General features: G+C 42.4%; 2 protein-coding genes across 2 annotated transcripts in view; one reads left to right on the top strand and one right to left on the bottom strand.

Moving 5' to 3' along the window:
* MBTPS2 (membrane bound transcription factor peptidase, site 2) overlaps positions 1 to 4,638 on the bottom strand; it is a 94,186-nt gene extending 89,548 nt beyond the window's left edge. The window contains 2 exon segments of the mRNA XM_029603397.1: positions 2,108 to 2,256; positions 3,525 to 4,638. Of these exon segments, the coding sequence (XP_029459257.1) occupies positions 2,108 to 2,256; positions 3,525 to 3,599 (224 nt within the window). The 5' untranslated portion in view covers positions 3,600 to 4,638.
* A 1,972-nt stretch (positions 4,639 to 6,610) lies between these two features.
* Positions 6,611 to 15,284, top strand: part of SMPX (small muscle protein X-linked) — a 75,755-nt gene continuing 67,081 nt past the window's right edge. The window contains exon 1 of the mRNA XM_029603398.1: positions 6,611 to 6,894. The gene's annotated coding sequence lies outside the window, so the exon portion shown is untranslated. The remainder of the gene's footprint in view (positions 6,895 to 15,284) is intronic.

The following is a 15,284-nucleotide window of genomic DNA, read 5'->3' as shown; positions in this document are numbered from 1 at the left end:
ACACGCTGCCTCTCAGCCGCTCCCTTTTCAGGGGGCTAAGTCCACACCAGGTCGGCGATCGGACCGAGGCTGCCTCTCAGCCGCTCCCTTCACCGGGGGCTAAGCCCACGCCGGGACCGAGGCTTACTTCTAAGGGATCTCGGAAATCACCTCAGGAATTCTCGACTGGGGGAGGGACCCTTAGGTATCACCGCGGAGAGCGGGGCTTGTCTGTAGGTAAGATTCTTTCTTTTTTTCTTCTTTGAATTTGGAGTTTGGTTTTCTAACGCTGTGCAAGCGTGTGTGAAGTCCCAAACTGCTATGGAGATGGAAAAAACTGAGGATCAAAGCTTCGTGCACGGGTATATGTAGTGCTGATGTCAGATTGAAATCTGACTCTGTCTCCAACTACTATCAGGAGCACAGTATACCCATTGGTCCTGAGTCCATCTGCTACACGCTAGGAAACTATCATTGCTGGGTTTAAAAACAGTTTGGACAAGTTGCTGGAAGAAAAGTTCATAAATAATTATTAGTTAGGTGGACCTGGGACAGCCATTGCTCACCCCTAGGATTGGGCAACAAGAAATGTATCTGGGATCTGCCAGGTACTTCCTAGAGATCCAACCTGATCTCAGTTGGAGACAGTATGCTGGACTCAGTGGATCCATGGTCTGACTCAAGGAGTGGAAAATAGCTTAATGAATAAAGCCCCAGGCTGAGAACCAGGGAAGCCAAGGTTCAGATCCCACCGATGATCCTTGTGACCTTGGACAAGTTACTTTACCTTCCATTGCCTCAGCTACAAACTTAGGGGGCCTATTTACTAAAGGTTTTCTCCCATTTCTCCCAAAATGCTCAGTAAATAAGCCCCTTAGATTGTAAGCCTTCTAGGTACAGGGAAATATCTACTCTACCTGAATGTAACTCACCTTGAGCTACAACGAAAAGGCATGAGCTAAATCCATATAAATAACATGGCACCTCTTAAAAATCTTCAGGCCGAGCATACTGTTTAACCCGTGGTTGGACGCAGATTTTGGATGTGCGTCCACAACCCCTTATTCTATAAGGGGATTAGCCCTTCTAAAACGCGCGTCCAACCTGATGAGGCTAGTAGCTATTCTTCCCCGATTAAAAAAAAAAAAGTACGCCTAAGGCACATATTTTTACCCTCAGAAATTAACACCTGCCCAGAGCAGGCATTAATTTCTGAGCAGCCCAAAAAGTCTACAGAAAAGCAGAAAATACCACTTTTCTGTACTTCTTCCAACTTAATATCATGGCGATATTAAGTCAGAGGAACAAAAAGGACAAGAATATAAAATTTAAATTTAAAAAAAAAGTGTGCCGGCGGTCAGGTTAGGAAAAGGGAAGCTCAATTAACAAGTGTCCATTTTCCTAACCTGTGGCTGTGCACAGGTTAGGAAAACGGACGCTTGTAAAATTGACAGCTACAACTCCTGGGCGCCCGCTGCCAAGGAGGCGCTAAGGGTGCACATTTGTCCCTAGCGCCTCTTTGGCAGCATGACCCTCATGTAAATATTCGATCGTGTGCCCAGGAGAGGTGGCTGGTTGCATGTTAGGAAAGCGGGCACTCAACAACAAGCAACCGTTTTCCATGCTGATTTATTGCATTGGCCTGCTTATTGTCTTATTCAATCTCTTACAGGTTGGTTTCATATTTCCATGATATATATCCACCAAGAAGATTGTGTGCAACAGAATTTATATTTACCAAAATGCAAGTCAGAGGAAGGGAGAGATCTGCAATGGACAGAAAGATGATTAGTTGAAGAAAAAAATAACAGATGTGCAAAATAAATAAATAGGAGATAGGCAAGTTTTGGTCTTTTTAAATTGGGGCCCACAGCATGATTAGTGAGCAAGATTCATGATGAAGATAGATGTTAAATTCTTTCATAGCATGGTATCTGAAAATATGTATAACATTAGTTTGATTATACAGGAAATGTGAATTTAATTTTACAGATAAATTCACAAATATGCAGCTCAAAGATCTAATATTTTAATATTAATAAGTGCTGCTTTGATTTATTTGTGGTTGTATAGTGTTTGCTTTATTATAGAGATGCTGTTACCACATATTAGAATTCAGGATCCATACCATAGATACAGGAATCTGGGTTTCCATCGTCCCCACTTGTACAATAGGCGGTTGAAGACACAAGTTTGCCATCGGACATGAAAAGGAGATATGCTAAGCCCGTGGGATATCAGCCAGTCTCCATAAGAGGTCTTCAGAGAAGTAGAAGACTACGAAGGCCAAAAACAATTTATTGTTATGCATAGCTTTTATTAGCTTTGTACAAAATAATGTCCACAGAACCACAAAATAAAATCCGAAATAGTACAAAGGAGCACAATGTTCAACAGTCTTATTAACCAAAAAACATTTGAACTAATTTAATGGATCTGAAGACATCAATAAACAAGGCTACAGGATTCCTACAGAAATATTCAATGCCTGCACAATTCTAGCCTTTCCAGCTGTCACTTGTTTCCACAATATAAGTACTTATGCACTACAAACAGCTAAATTAGATAATCTGTTCAACTAGATTACTCACTTTAAGTATACAAAAGCCCTTGTCCTACAAGATACAAGCCAGTAAGCAAAGTTTAAATTGGAGTTTATTTATTTTATAACAGCAACAGTGGCAAGTTCCCAACATGTTTTAGGAGGATAGTACTTCAGAAGCATGCAACCACCACACCTGAGTGAGATGAGCTGGGAGCACATTTATACCACCTTAGCTGCATAACAACTTCCAATTACATACATAGACATAAAAGAGGGATGAATTAGCAAACATTTGAAAATTGTATGTAGTAGAGTCCATTATCAAGGCTTCAACAATATCTAAGACTGAGGCCTTGACAACTGCTCCTAAGTTTCAGATTTGTCTAATTCAGCTTTTGTGTGTGTGTGCTACTATATGTCCAATATATACACATGCATTTTTCTATTTGATTAAATACTCAGAAATTGAGACAACAAAAACCTCCAGACCCATCAAACTTGCCTACTTTTCATGCTTGCTCTCTCACTTTTACCCTATATTGCTCTCAGCTTTTCTTGAATTCTGATCTTATTTTTGCCTCCACTCACAGACTGCTCTATGAATGACTCGTCTTGTGAAGAAGTACTTTCTTAATGTACTCCTAAGTCAACTCTCCTACAGCCTCATCTTATGACACCCCCCCCCTTGATTCTGGTTTTCCAATTATGTTTGCCTCGTAATTTTTTATACTCCTGAAGTACTTTAATTGCTCTATCATATCACCCCTACTTTTGTCCAGACTATCCATTCTCTCCGCCTTGTGATGTCTCTTACTCTTTCATTCTCTCTTTCATTTTTTACTCCCCGTTCTGTCTCATTCTCAGATTCCCCTCTTTGTCTCTCTCTCGTGACCATTGTCTCTCTTCTCTTCCTTAATGTATCATTCTGTCTTTCTCTCTCCTTCATTCTATTTCTCTTCAGTCTCTCTCGTCTCTTCCTTTATTTCCCTATCTGCCTCACCTTCAACAGCGTATCCGCCAAGTAAATTACACACCAACCCCCCAGCACTACCACCATCACAGAGATCGGGATCATGGCGGTAGGGAGGGCAAGGGACGCTGGTCGGCACCGGCTACCCAAGAGCCTTTCCCCTAACAGGGCGGATAAAAAAAATCCAGTACAGACGGAACAAAATAAATCGGCCCTGTTCCGCCGCAAACCGCGCTCTCCTGCCGGACACTTCCGGGTAGGGACCGTATGACGTCATCCCGTAACCTGACATCCACCCCTCCCATGGAGATAGCGTAACGTAGCCGGCAGCCATCTTGTGATTGTTTTTGTGGTATCCTAGAGTTTACAGAGCAGGAGCGGAGCTCTGCCAGCTGTTTTCGTTTCAGGAAGAGGAGAATTATAGAAATGCTATCAGAGGAAAATTTAATTGTATTTCTTAAATATTATGCCAGAGTATGATTTCACCTATTAATCTTTTCTGTATACGGGGGGCAGGTTTCAGTTATTGTTATTTTTAGAAATCTGAAAATGCCATGCATCCAAGCTGGAGCCCAATCTCATTTTCAGACTTAATTTTGTTTAAAAAAAAATGTTATTGCGTTTAAAGGGTATATATTGTACTAAGAAGGTCTGAAGGCAGATTTATAGAGTTAAATTTTTATTTCAGTAATGAAAGGTTTACAATCTACATAATCTTGATAGGGAAGTACAAGGAGGGCATATCAAGATCTAAATTGGAGGTGTAGGGAGGATGAAAAAGATAATTTATGATAGTAGAGGAATGGGATGGATTCGGAGTTAGGGATAAGTGAAAGATATATATAGGGACTTTTTGTTTTCAGTTTTTATTTTATATTTTTCCTGGGACTTTCGTGTTATAGCAGAAAAATGACTTTGTTATAACACATAGGAGAAAAATAGGGGAAAGGTCATTTTTCCACCGATTTCTTCTTGTTTAATTTTAACCTTGTTTGGATTCTTTTATGATGTATGAGTTTATTTATTTGGCACTTTTATATACCGATATTCTTGTAACAAGTTACAAATCACCTCGGTTGTTTTTATTTATATGACTAATTGTACATCAGCTAGATTGTTGGTATATAAATAAATAAATTGTTCCCTGTACGTACCCGGATCAGTCCGGACCATGGGTTGAGCCTCCTTTCCAGCAGGTGGAGACAGACCAAAACTGAAAGGGTGTCCTATATGAGGACAGAGCCTACCCTGTAGCCCTTCAGTATTTGTCTGTCTCCAGCAGGTGGAACAGCTCACCATGTGGTTCCGTATCCACTTCTACTTGTTCCTTCTGTGTGTCTATCGTGTTTGGATCAAGCAAGTATTTCTGAGTTGTTTAAAAAAAAAAGTATGAACTCTGGATCCTTCACAGGAGACAGTCCCTGTCTCCTCCCTCTTGCGGGGGCCTAGGGGGGCTTGGCCCCTTGTTTTATATAGCCTAGGCTCTCTTTTCCCAGTGATCCTCGGCTGCAGGGGTGAAAATTGGTGGTGCCAGTCACTCCCCCTGTTCAGCTCCCCCTCTCCTCCTCTTCTGTATTGCTCTCCTTTCAGTGGGCTCCATGGTTTTGTAGCTGCTGACAGGGACCTTTGTAAAAAAAAAAAAAAAACAAACAAAAAAAAACCAAATACTAAAATTAAGGTGATTTTACCCAGAGGAGTCCCTAATAAGTTTAACAGAAGGCTCCTGCCTTCCCTACTTTCTTTTGCAGCTTGAGAGAGTGAATTGAGAGCATGCACAGTTCATTCTGTGCCTCCGCTCCTTCAGCACCAGCAGCTCAGCTTATCTTAGTGCTGCCCCTCCCCCACCCAGCAGCCATGCCATGATCTCTGATGTGTTTAGCCTGCAGGGAATCCTCGGTCAGGCTTTCACGGGAGGGGCTCTGTTCACACTGCCTACCAAGAGGGGAAGGTTCCTCTGAGGTCCCGATGCCCTCCAGGACCCGGACCAAGCCGCCAAAATGTTTTCCCCTGCTGTTCATGGGCTGTTAAACCGCGGGAACGGTGGGCTTTTTGGGTTTTTCTATGATTTTTTTATCGGAGCTCCCTGAAGCCCCTGACCCGATTTTTTTTTTTTTTTTTTTCGGTGCCCCCACCCCTGATTTGAGCCCCGCACACTCTGTACCGGCCCCTGACCCCCCATCCCCCCAGAGGCGTTGGGACCCGTTTTTCCACTGATTTTATGCTTTTGCTGCACAAATCCTATTTAGGGAGTTTGCAGGCAGAAGCAGCCCCCCCGCTGGCCCCCCCCCCCCCCCCCCCTCTGGCTAAGGTTCCTCGGCTCTCTGTCCCCCTCTCCCCTGTGGCTCCTGACGGGCAGGGGGTGATCCGGGTCCGGGTGGTTCAGGGGGCCCCTCCCCCTCCGTCTTCCCCACCGGCTCCTGCACCCCCCCCCCCTGCCTGCCCAGGATCCGGACCAGGACCCAGATTCGGCTGTCGCTCCCCCCCCCCCCCCTTGGAGGGGGATGACCCCCGGGTTCTCCGTCTCTTTCACAGGGAGGAAATGGAGCTGCTTCTCCCCTTCATCTCACAGGAATTGGGGATTGACTATTTTGCATTGTTATGCTTTATATTACTCCATTAGCATACATTTCCTGATAAAACTATCATAAGCTAATTTACGCAGGTTAGTAACACTGTTAATGCACGCAAAACTAGCTTGTGTGCCTTAATAGCACTTTTACTGTGCACTAATACTTGCAATAGTGTTTGCATACTTTAGTATATCAACTCCTAAATCTCTGAAAATTTACCTCCTTACATCTGAGTACGGTGTCAGTCAGAAGTGTTCAGAGTCTCTGGGTATTTTCTGTAGCTTTTTCTCTCCGTTTTTCTTTATCTATCCCCTATAATCAGAGGTTCTTCAGTAAGGAAAATACTGTAGGGTGATAGTATGTTTACTTCTGAAAGGCAACCCAGAGTTACCAGAAGCAAACAAGCCCAAGCAAAACAAAAACCTGCCAGCAACTGGTCCCTGAGTCTGGAGCCTGCACAATGAGCTGCCCTCGCTGACTTCTCTCTAACATCCAGGCCCTGGTTTTCTTTCAGCCTCGTAAGTCTGCTGATGAGACAGGCCCAAGTTCCAGAGTGTATCAAACTCTATATTTAGGAAGAACAGCTCCAAGCTATGATAGGAATCCCTTTTACACTTCAGCTCTCAAACGTACTTCATCTCCCCAGCCTCAGAGCAGTTCTCCGCAGCACCGCACCAGCAGCCCAGCTATTTTGGCCACACACGCACGGAGAGAAACCAAGACCAGGTCTCCACTGAGGGGAGGAGGAGGCAGCCTCGTCTGCCATCAAAATACCCTCTGGCATACCTGAGGACATTGAAGTTTCCAAAGGAAAGGAAAGAAGAAACCAGGTAAGCAGCAGGGAAAGTCCGAGAGCTTCACAGACTCCCCCGTAACAATACCAGTGGATTGAAATGGAGTGCAGTATAGTGACCTTCCTTTATGGTGACAAAGCAGATTGGGAGTTCACTAACTGATGATAAACAAGACTCGTCATAGCGGGATCTGATTGCTAGGGAATAAGGAATTACCATGCAAGAATGGACTTACGGAGATATGACTTCAGTTTATAGAACCCAGGTGTCCCTTTTCTTGGCTAAACCATTTAATTTACCTTTTATGGTTTTACAGTGCATTAATATATTTAATGTAGCTCTGACCTTGCTGTAGACTGTGTGGGCCTGTGAAGGATTTAAAACATACAACGGTGAAAAGCAAGCTTTTCAAATATGCTGAGACCTTGTTATCAGTAACACACTCTGCTTGCATGTCTGCATGCCACCTCGTTATGTTCAAGTTTGTTTTCACCTTTAATCCTGAATAGAATGCGATATTGAAATCATTTGTGTAAGATGTCAAATGGCAAGCTTCCATTTTATGCTGACTTTCCCCGAGTATCCCCAGTAACTTAAAAAGTGGTTAAGATTCTCTTTCCTGGAGGAGGCTTGACCTCACAGCTCTCATATGCTATAATAAAACTTTTGACATGGAAGATATAAGAACATTAGACCTATGTTAAAAATATCCTCCTCCTTTGATACAGTCCTATAGCAGTGTTAGTAGGACAGCATTCAGTGTGTGGTTTTATTCCTCTGGCACTAGGTTTGCAGGATTGAAAACATTGCTCCCCATTTTCTCTTGGGTATTAAAAGCCCTCTGAAAAGCCATCCCTATGTGGACAGCTGCACATCACTCTGCACCCTCTTAGGGATTATTTTTAGCTAAGAAGGAGGATAACCTCCTGAACAACTCTCTACCCCTGCCAAATATGGGACTACCTGTTGGTGCCCCCATCTTTCAAGCGACTCTCCTGGTGCAGGATTTTATTAAATAGCAAGGAGAAGAAAAGGGAATTGAATTTGGCAAAAACATTCTAATAAAATACCTCCAACCAAAAGAGTTTCTTCACTTACAAACTCTTTAGCTTGTGGACAGGCAATAAATAGGATAAAATGAAGCCAGGTAGGCTGTTAGAGACAGGGCTATCGTTGTCAGATGCAAACCATATATATACTTAAATATTAAATGTAATAAGCTAGATGTTTATAATAGGGATGTGAGTCCCTCAATTTTTTGTTGCAGTTCATTTTTTCATTTCAGGGGTTTCCATTTTTCCATTCATTTAATGTTTTTGTTTTCAGTTTGATTCATTTCCAAACAAAAAAAAAACCAAAACAAAAGAATAAACTGAACCTATAAAAAAAAAACCAGGCCTCTCGTGGCCTTGGAAGCCCCCTCCTGCCCAGCAAATCATAAATCTGAGGCCTGGACCTGCCTGGCTGGGCTTCCCCAGGCCCAGTCATGGTCTCCCCAGGCCCCTCCAACCCTGATTCCCAGCCTAAAAAATACATCTGGACTATCAAGGCCTGAAGTACTTTTCTTCCCTCACTCTAAGTGCCCATCCCGGTCCCCATTTACCCCTTCCTAGGACCTGAGTCAGAAAGAGCAGGAACAATCCTCACTTGCTCTCAACCAGGTCTCAGTCCTTTAAAAATGGCACCATCACTTGCTGGACAGCACCGAAGTAACCTGGACTTCGGCACCTTCGGTATGGCCAGTGCCATTATGGTATAGTCATACCCCAGAACGGTGCTGGTAGTACTGGAGGAAGACGCCGAAGTGACGTCACTTTGGCACTGTCCACCAGACGGACAGTACCATTCTTAAAGGACAGGGACTCGGGTGAGTACAAGTAGGGATCATTCTGCCTTTTCTGATTCAGGACCTGGGAAAGGAGTAAGTGGGCTGGAGTGAGTGCTCCCCAACACCTTTAGACAGAGGGGGTAGGCTCCAGAAGCTCTGGCAGGCCTCAGCAGACTGAATTAGTTTTTGTGCCAGGAGTGCAAGTCAGGCCAAGAGAAGCCCAGCTAGGCAGGTCTGGGCCCCAAGTTTGTTTTGCTGGGTGAGAGGAGGTTTTTATGACCGTAGGAGCTCCATTTTAAGTTTGTTTATTTTAATGCCACAATATGAAAATAGTCAAATATTTTTGTAAGAGGCCATTTTTGATTGGCTGGGTACATACAAAGTTACACCTGCTCCAACCAGGGCATAACTTGTGTATGGTAATTTACAGGCATACATTTGAAAATACAAATGTATGCATGTAATCCATATCTCTGCCCCAACTCCACCTTCAGGAACACCTGCTCCCAGCATGCATGAAAGTATATGTGAAACCAGGTTATGCAGGCACGTTTATGCGCACTGGCCCGCCGATTGATTTTCAAAGTGCCATTTACACTCATTTCACAGGGTTGTATGTGCACAAATTGTATTGAAAATCAGGTTCACAGTGGTCAATTTTAAAAGAAATTTACCTGAAAATTGCCTTCCTCTGCCCAACTAAAAGTGTGTGCGCATTTTTAGCGGGTTATAAAGTGGTGCCCCTGGGGAGGAGTAAACAGAGCACGCACATTCCATTTTCAGATGCATGCATGCAATTTTACTCCCACTCGGCCGCCCAGACAAATAGCACGTTCAAAGTACCCGGGCACTTTTAGCACATGCACTTTGCGCAACTACTAATTTTCAAAGGGAACCAATTTGGGTGCTTTCCCTTTGAATATTGGCTGCAATGTAAATAGGCTAAAAGTGCCCCTCTATATCACAGACTAGGCAGGCTATTCATAATTACTCCCCTCCCCCATTGTGCTGTAGAATGGGAGTAAATTCCCCATAATCTGCTTCTAAAGAGACACCAAGAAAGCTGGGTTAATCCACAGCCACATCTGTGAAGCTCTGAAATACAGCAGCATCAAGATAAGGCTTATTTGTTCCTGCACACTTGTGTAGCAATTACTCCCTGTAGCAATGAGAAGCATAGAGGGAAAGGAAGGCCATCAGATACATCTATTTTTACTCATCAGCGTGCCCTCATGCTGATTTCTTTTGCCAGTCAGGAGGACAGCATTAACTTGCAACAAGATACCCTCCTGCAAAAAGCAGCCTAGGTTTTTCTCGCACAAGATCATGTGGCAGGAGGAAGCAGTGTCTGACTTTTGTCAGGCTTTTTGGGATGCGTTCTTAGACAGAGGTTACTGCCTAGTGAAGGTCTTACAGAGCGGGCAGTGAGTTAGCACACTTTGCACAGTTTATCTGTGCTCTTATCGATAACTATTTAAAAAAAAAACAAAACTTAGCATAACAAAACTTGCTGAACTACTTACAATCAGAATCAAAATAAAGGTGAGATGAAACATCATAAAAGAGTAACAGATGAATCCTGAAAAATGAAAACCAAAACAAAACCTTAAAAATAGATTAAAGGGAAAAAAGTATTAAATAATCAAAATTAAGTTTAATAAAGGAAACCTGGGAGTAACATCAATAAAAAGTCAGTCACCAAGACAAATAAGTCAGATCCTATCCCAAAGCAACTAAAACATAATCAAATGGACCCCAGATAAAAAGCAATTTTATAAAAATAGGTCCTTGCCTGCTTCTTAAACATTACTAATTCAGCAGTAAAACGTGTTTCCTTTGTAGATGTCACATATAATAGGGGAAATTTATGAAAGGATTTTACACGTATAAATCCCATTTTATGCATGTAAGTCAGCTTTTAAAAATCACCTCAGGGTGTGGGGACTTGTGCAGGAAAAACTATGTTTGTACTTTTCCCCCCACTCACGGTTGGTGTTCTAGGGAGGTGGAAGTAAAGTTAGAGCAGGGAAGCATTTATACAAATAATTTTGAATGATAAAAGATTGTATGTAAATGTTCATGCAGGAAGTATGCGCATGAGCAAACATGCAGAAAGTTACTCCTGCTTGGCAGCAGCTGTAACTTCCTGAACATATGTTCACACGCATTCCATCACAACCCGGGAATTTTCTTTTTTTTAATTTTATTTTTATTGCAATTTAACATAATTAAGAAGAAGAATCTTGCATCAGAAAAATTAGGTTTACAAAATATCAAATAGAAATACAAACATCTGCAGATCTTTTGAGAAACACCCCTTCAACCCCATATAATACAAGGAAAAGTGGGGGAGACATAGAAAAATAGAGCGGAAATCCAAGAAAAAAAAAAGGAAACACTGAGAAACCCCAGTTACTTTATATTCGCTGGGGAACTTAAGATGAAACGCCCAAGAGCACTTTAAGTTGGTCTGGTTCAAAAAACACATAATTAGCATTGCTGTACTTACCCAAACATTTACAGGAATATCTTAACATAAAGTACCCCCCTTTAGATAAGACCTCATGTCGAAAGGCAAGACATTTTCTCCGGCTCATCTGTGTACTCTTAGTGAGATTTGGATACTCCCAGATTTTTTGCCCATAATGAACGTGATCGAAAGAAAAATCTTAACACATTGTCCCTATCAGATGAAAAGGCAAATGTGACTAGAAGTGTCCCTCTTTGTGTAATTTCCATCTCTTGGGAATTTGAAGCAGTTCAGACAGATTCACCGATAATTCCAAAGGAGGATTTTCTTCTTTACTTTCTCCAGACTGAATTTGGCCCTTAACTTGTGGTAGATAATATGCCTTTACAAATAACCTGAGACACATAGTTCTTAAAAAGTTTGACTGGAGCCAGTTGTTTGATTATTGGAAAATTAAGAGTTCTCAAATTCAACACACGGATGAAATTTTCAATGTTCTCAATTCTCCTTGAAACTTCCCCCTCTATCTGTATTAAATGTTGCTGAATTTTCTCCACTGCCTTTACTCGAGAGTCCAAACTCAATATTTTCCCCTCTTGGGCCTGGATTTATCAAAATGCGATAGCAAAAGGGGTGTGGTTTATGCCAATAGACAGTTTATTGCAATTTGTGCTAATTACCTATGCAAAGAGCTAAGTTAGTGCAAATTGCCAGACCTATGGTAGTTCCTGCATACAACCACTGGGGGATGAGAGAGAGAGAGAGACTCTAGCCATAATGTCCTCTCGCTAGATAGGTATTTGTATCCCTATGGGTGGCCCACCTAGTACCTCAAGGTGAGGTTTAGGTATTAATGTAGGGGGTTAGGGGCCATTTTGACATTCAACGTGAGACATACGAACAGAGCAGTGGTCTTTTGGGAAAATTTGATGACATTCGGAGTGAGGAAACTCACTCCAAGATGATATTTGTGCAAGGTTCTCTCAACCTAGCTTGATGGACACTCTACCTGGGTAACATCAAGCTAGGTGGAGAGAACATTGCACAAATCTCACCTTTGGATGTGTTTCCTCTCTCCGTAGGTCATCAAATCTTCACAAGAGACCACTGTTCCGTTCGTATGTCTCACATTGAATGTCAAAGTGGCCCCTAACCCCCTACACTAATACCTAAACCTCACCTCCAGTTACTAGGTGGACCACCCATAGGGATACAAATACCTATCTAGGGAGAGGACATGATGGCTAGTCTCTCTCTCTCTGTCTCCCCCCCCCCCCCCCCCCCCCCCCCCAAAAGCTAGGCTGGTGCTCCAGGAGCTTCAAACCTACTAAAACTGCCTTTCAGGAGACATCGCAAAATGCACTAACACCTTACTACCCCATAATGCAAGCTATCGCACGGCTTAACGCTACTGAAAAAGGTATAGTTAAAATTGGCGTTAAGTTTGTGCGATAGCAGACCAGCAAATCCAGCCCACTCCCGCCCCTAACTCCTCCTCTTTTTCGGATTTGCATCGCACCATACGATATGGTGCTATCGCATGCGTTAAAGGCGTTTTCGCATGCGTTAACGGGGCTTTTCACATGCGATAAGCCCTTAACGCATGTGAAAACACCTTAGCGCATTTTGATAAATGACCCCCTTGATTTGTTAATGCATGAGTATTCATTTTAAGAGCATTATTAGTTTCAACCACAACTTCAGTTAGTGAAGATATTGAGGTTTCCAGTCTCACTATAGCGTTCCACAGCACCAAAATGGCCGCCCACTGAGAAGCATGCGAAAGCCCTGCTCATTCCGCCAGAACATTTTTCTTCCTTTTTACTTGATCTACTGCTGCGACGATACCATGCCCCACACTAAACAAAAGGCAAAGTTGAAGGGAGCAAACCCTCATATTTCTATATCGGAATTGACGCAGCGCAGCATAGCAGAGTGCTTTGGCTTGCCCCCAGCGTTAACTCCCGTTGAGATGACCGCAGAGGAGAGGGACCTTGATCGGGGCCTCTCTCTTCAGGTCGACGAGATCTCCCTGAGTCCAGGAGCGCTGGAGATGCCATCTCCTCCGGGTCCTGGCATGTTAAAGCCAGGAATAAGACCGGAAGACCCCCGAGAGAACGCTCCAGAGCGGAAAGAACAGTGAAAGACAGAGGGGGAATATGAAATATTACTAGTGATGACGCCTGGAATACAGGCAATGGATGGGGATGCCCATTCACGGGTCCTTTGGAATGATTCCCTCAACCCCTGTAGATGCGAGTACACCGCTTCCTTCTGGCTCTGGGATGGTCATCATGCGAGACTCGGGAGAAAGCTCCAAGGCCCAGGTTGATAAAATTAAAGTTTTTAAACCAACCCGGGAATTTTTTAAGCGGATTTATAAATTTGGGCTAAAGTTTCACCATCAATACAACAGAATCATTATTTTAGTTAGGTGTTCATGATTGTTCTGCCCAGGCATTAGGTTATTCATGGAGGACACTGCAAAAAAACAAAAAAAAGTCAGGTAGCTCATTTTTGGGAGTACAGTCTATTATTACCTAATAATCTATGAATCTGTTTTTGTTTAAGCAGGCTCCTTTAGGTCTCCCAGAAATGTATCTTATCTTTTGTGTGCCACGGAAAACCCTTCTACTGTGGAATCCATTTACATGGTTCTAACAGTCTAATGCTGTCCCTTGCTATCAACTTTCTTGGGCGGGAGTTCAACTTCCTCACCTGCTGCATTTACTCAGCAGTCGACATCGACATTTTTAAGGAGAAATTCAGGGAGACTGTATTTTCAGTGGATTAGGCCAGAAATGTGAGGCTTTTCGACTTGATAACTCTGGTTGAAATTCAGTTCAGATAAACATGACAAAAACATTATCAACATTCTGCATTCAGTGGTTGATATTGAGTTGATGGTGCCAGGTCATTTCCTAGGGGAGAGGTCTTCACATCATTAAAATCAACCTCCAGCAGCAGGGTCACAGATGAAAGCAGCCTGGGAACTGAATAACACTCTCCCCCCACCAACATAAAGCAGTTTTCTGTACCTGCCTGTTTCTGTACCTGTTATCTAGGAGACAAGGAAAACTTTAGTTTCCTATGTGGTCAGTCTGATACCTTTCACCAGCAGTGAAATTCAGAAAGAAAACAAAGGAGAACCTCATGGCCATCTGAAGGAGAGTAATTTTACAACATTCCTGTGAAGGAATATACACAAGAAAATCCCAGAATAGCTTAAAGGATTGGATTCATAGATCTGGTCCAGTCCACCTTAAGCCTCAGACAACAGGGATTCATGGTCTGGGTGGAGCCTACTGGGAAGGTGTATAGGTGGTCCCAGGAAGGAATTTATTTATTTAAAAGGGATTTTCATCCCGCACCTACCAAAGTTCGGGGCAGGTTACAAGTAAACATACATAATAATAACCAAGAGGCATGAACCAAGTAAAATAAAGTAGAAACATAAAATAAATATAATCATAGATTAAAATTAAATAGACTAACATAAGGATAGAATAAACAAAGGCTAGAGGCAAAGAAAGTTCATAACAGAATTTAAAGGTTTTATCTATTAGGGTCACAAAGGTCTGCAAATACCTGACTAAATAAGTATTGTTTTAAGGCTTTTTTAAGTCTTTTGGGTTGTTTAGAGTTCTTGGAGTAAGCGGTATTGAATTTCAGAGGATCAGACCTGTGATGGAGAATGCCCGTTTACGAGTTGTGACTAATCTTGTCAGTTTAGGTGAGGGAATTTGTAGTAAGAACTGGTTCTTTGATCTTAAGTTTCTAGCAGGAGTGTATAAGTGAAGGCTGGCTGATAACTAATCATTATTATTATTATTGTAAATGAGATTGTGTATGATGGTTAATATTTTGTATTTTATCCGTCATTTGATTGGTAACCAGTGCAATTTGAATAGAATAGGGGAAATGTGTTCATATATTTTGCTGTTTGATAGTAAACATGCTGCTGCATTTTGTATTAATTGTAGGGGCTGTATGGTGGATAGAGGAAGACCGTCATAGAGCGAGTTACAATAATCAATGCCAGTTAATATTAGTGATTGAAGAATTGTACAGAAGTCAGAGGTGTTGAATAATGGCTTAATGTTTTTTAGCAAGCGAAGTTTATAAAAA

This window comes from Rhinatrema bivittatum, chromosome 5 (assembly GCF_901001135.1).
Source record: "Rhinatrema bivittatum chromosome 5, aRhiBiv1.1, whole genome shotgun sequence".
Lineage (NCBI taxonomy): Eukaryota > Metazoa > Chordata > Amphibia > Gymnophiona > Rhinatrematidae > Rhinatrema > Rhinatrema bivittatum.
This window is presented reverse-complemented; position numbering and strand designations above follow the sequence as displayed.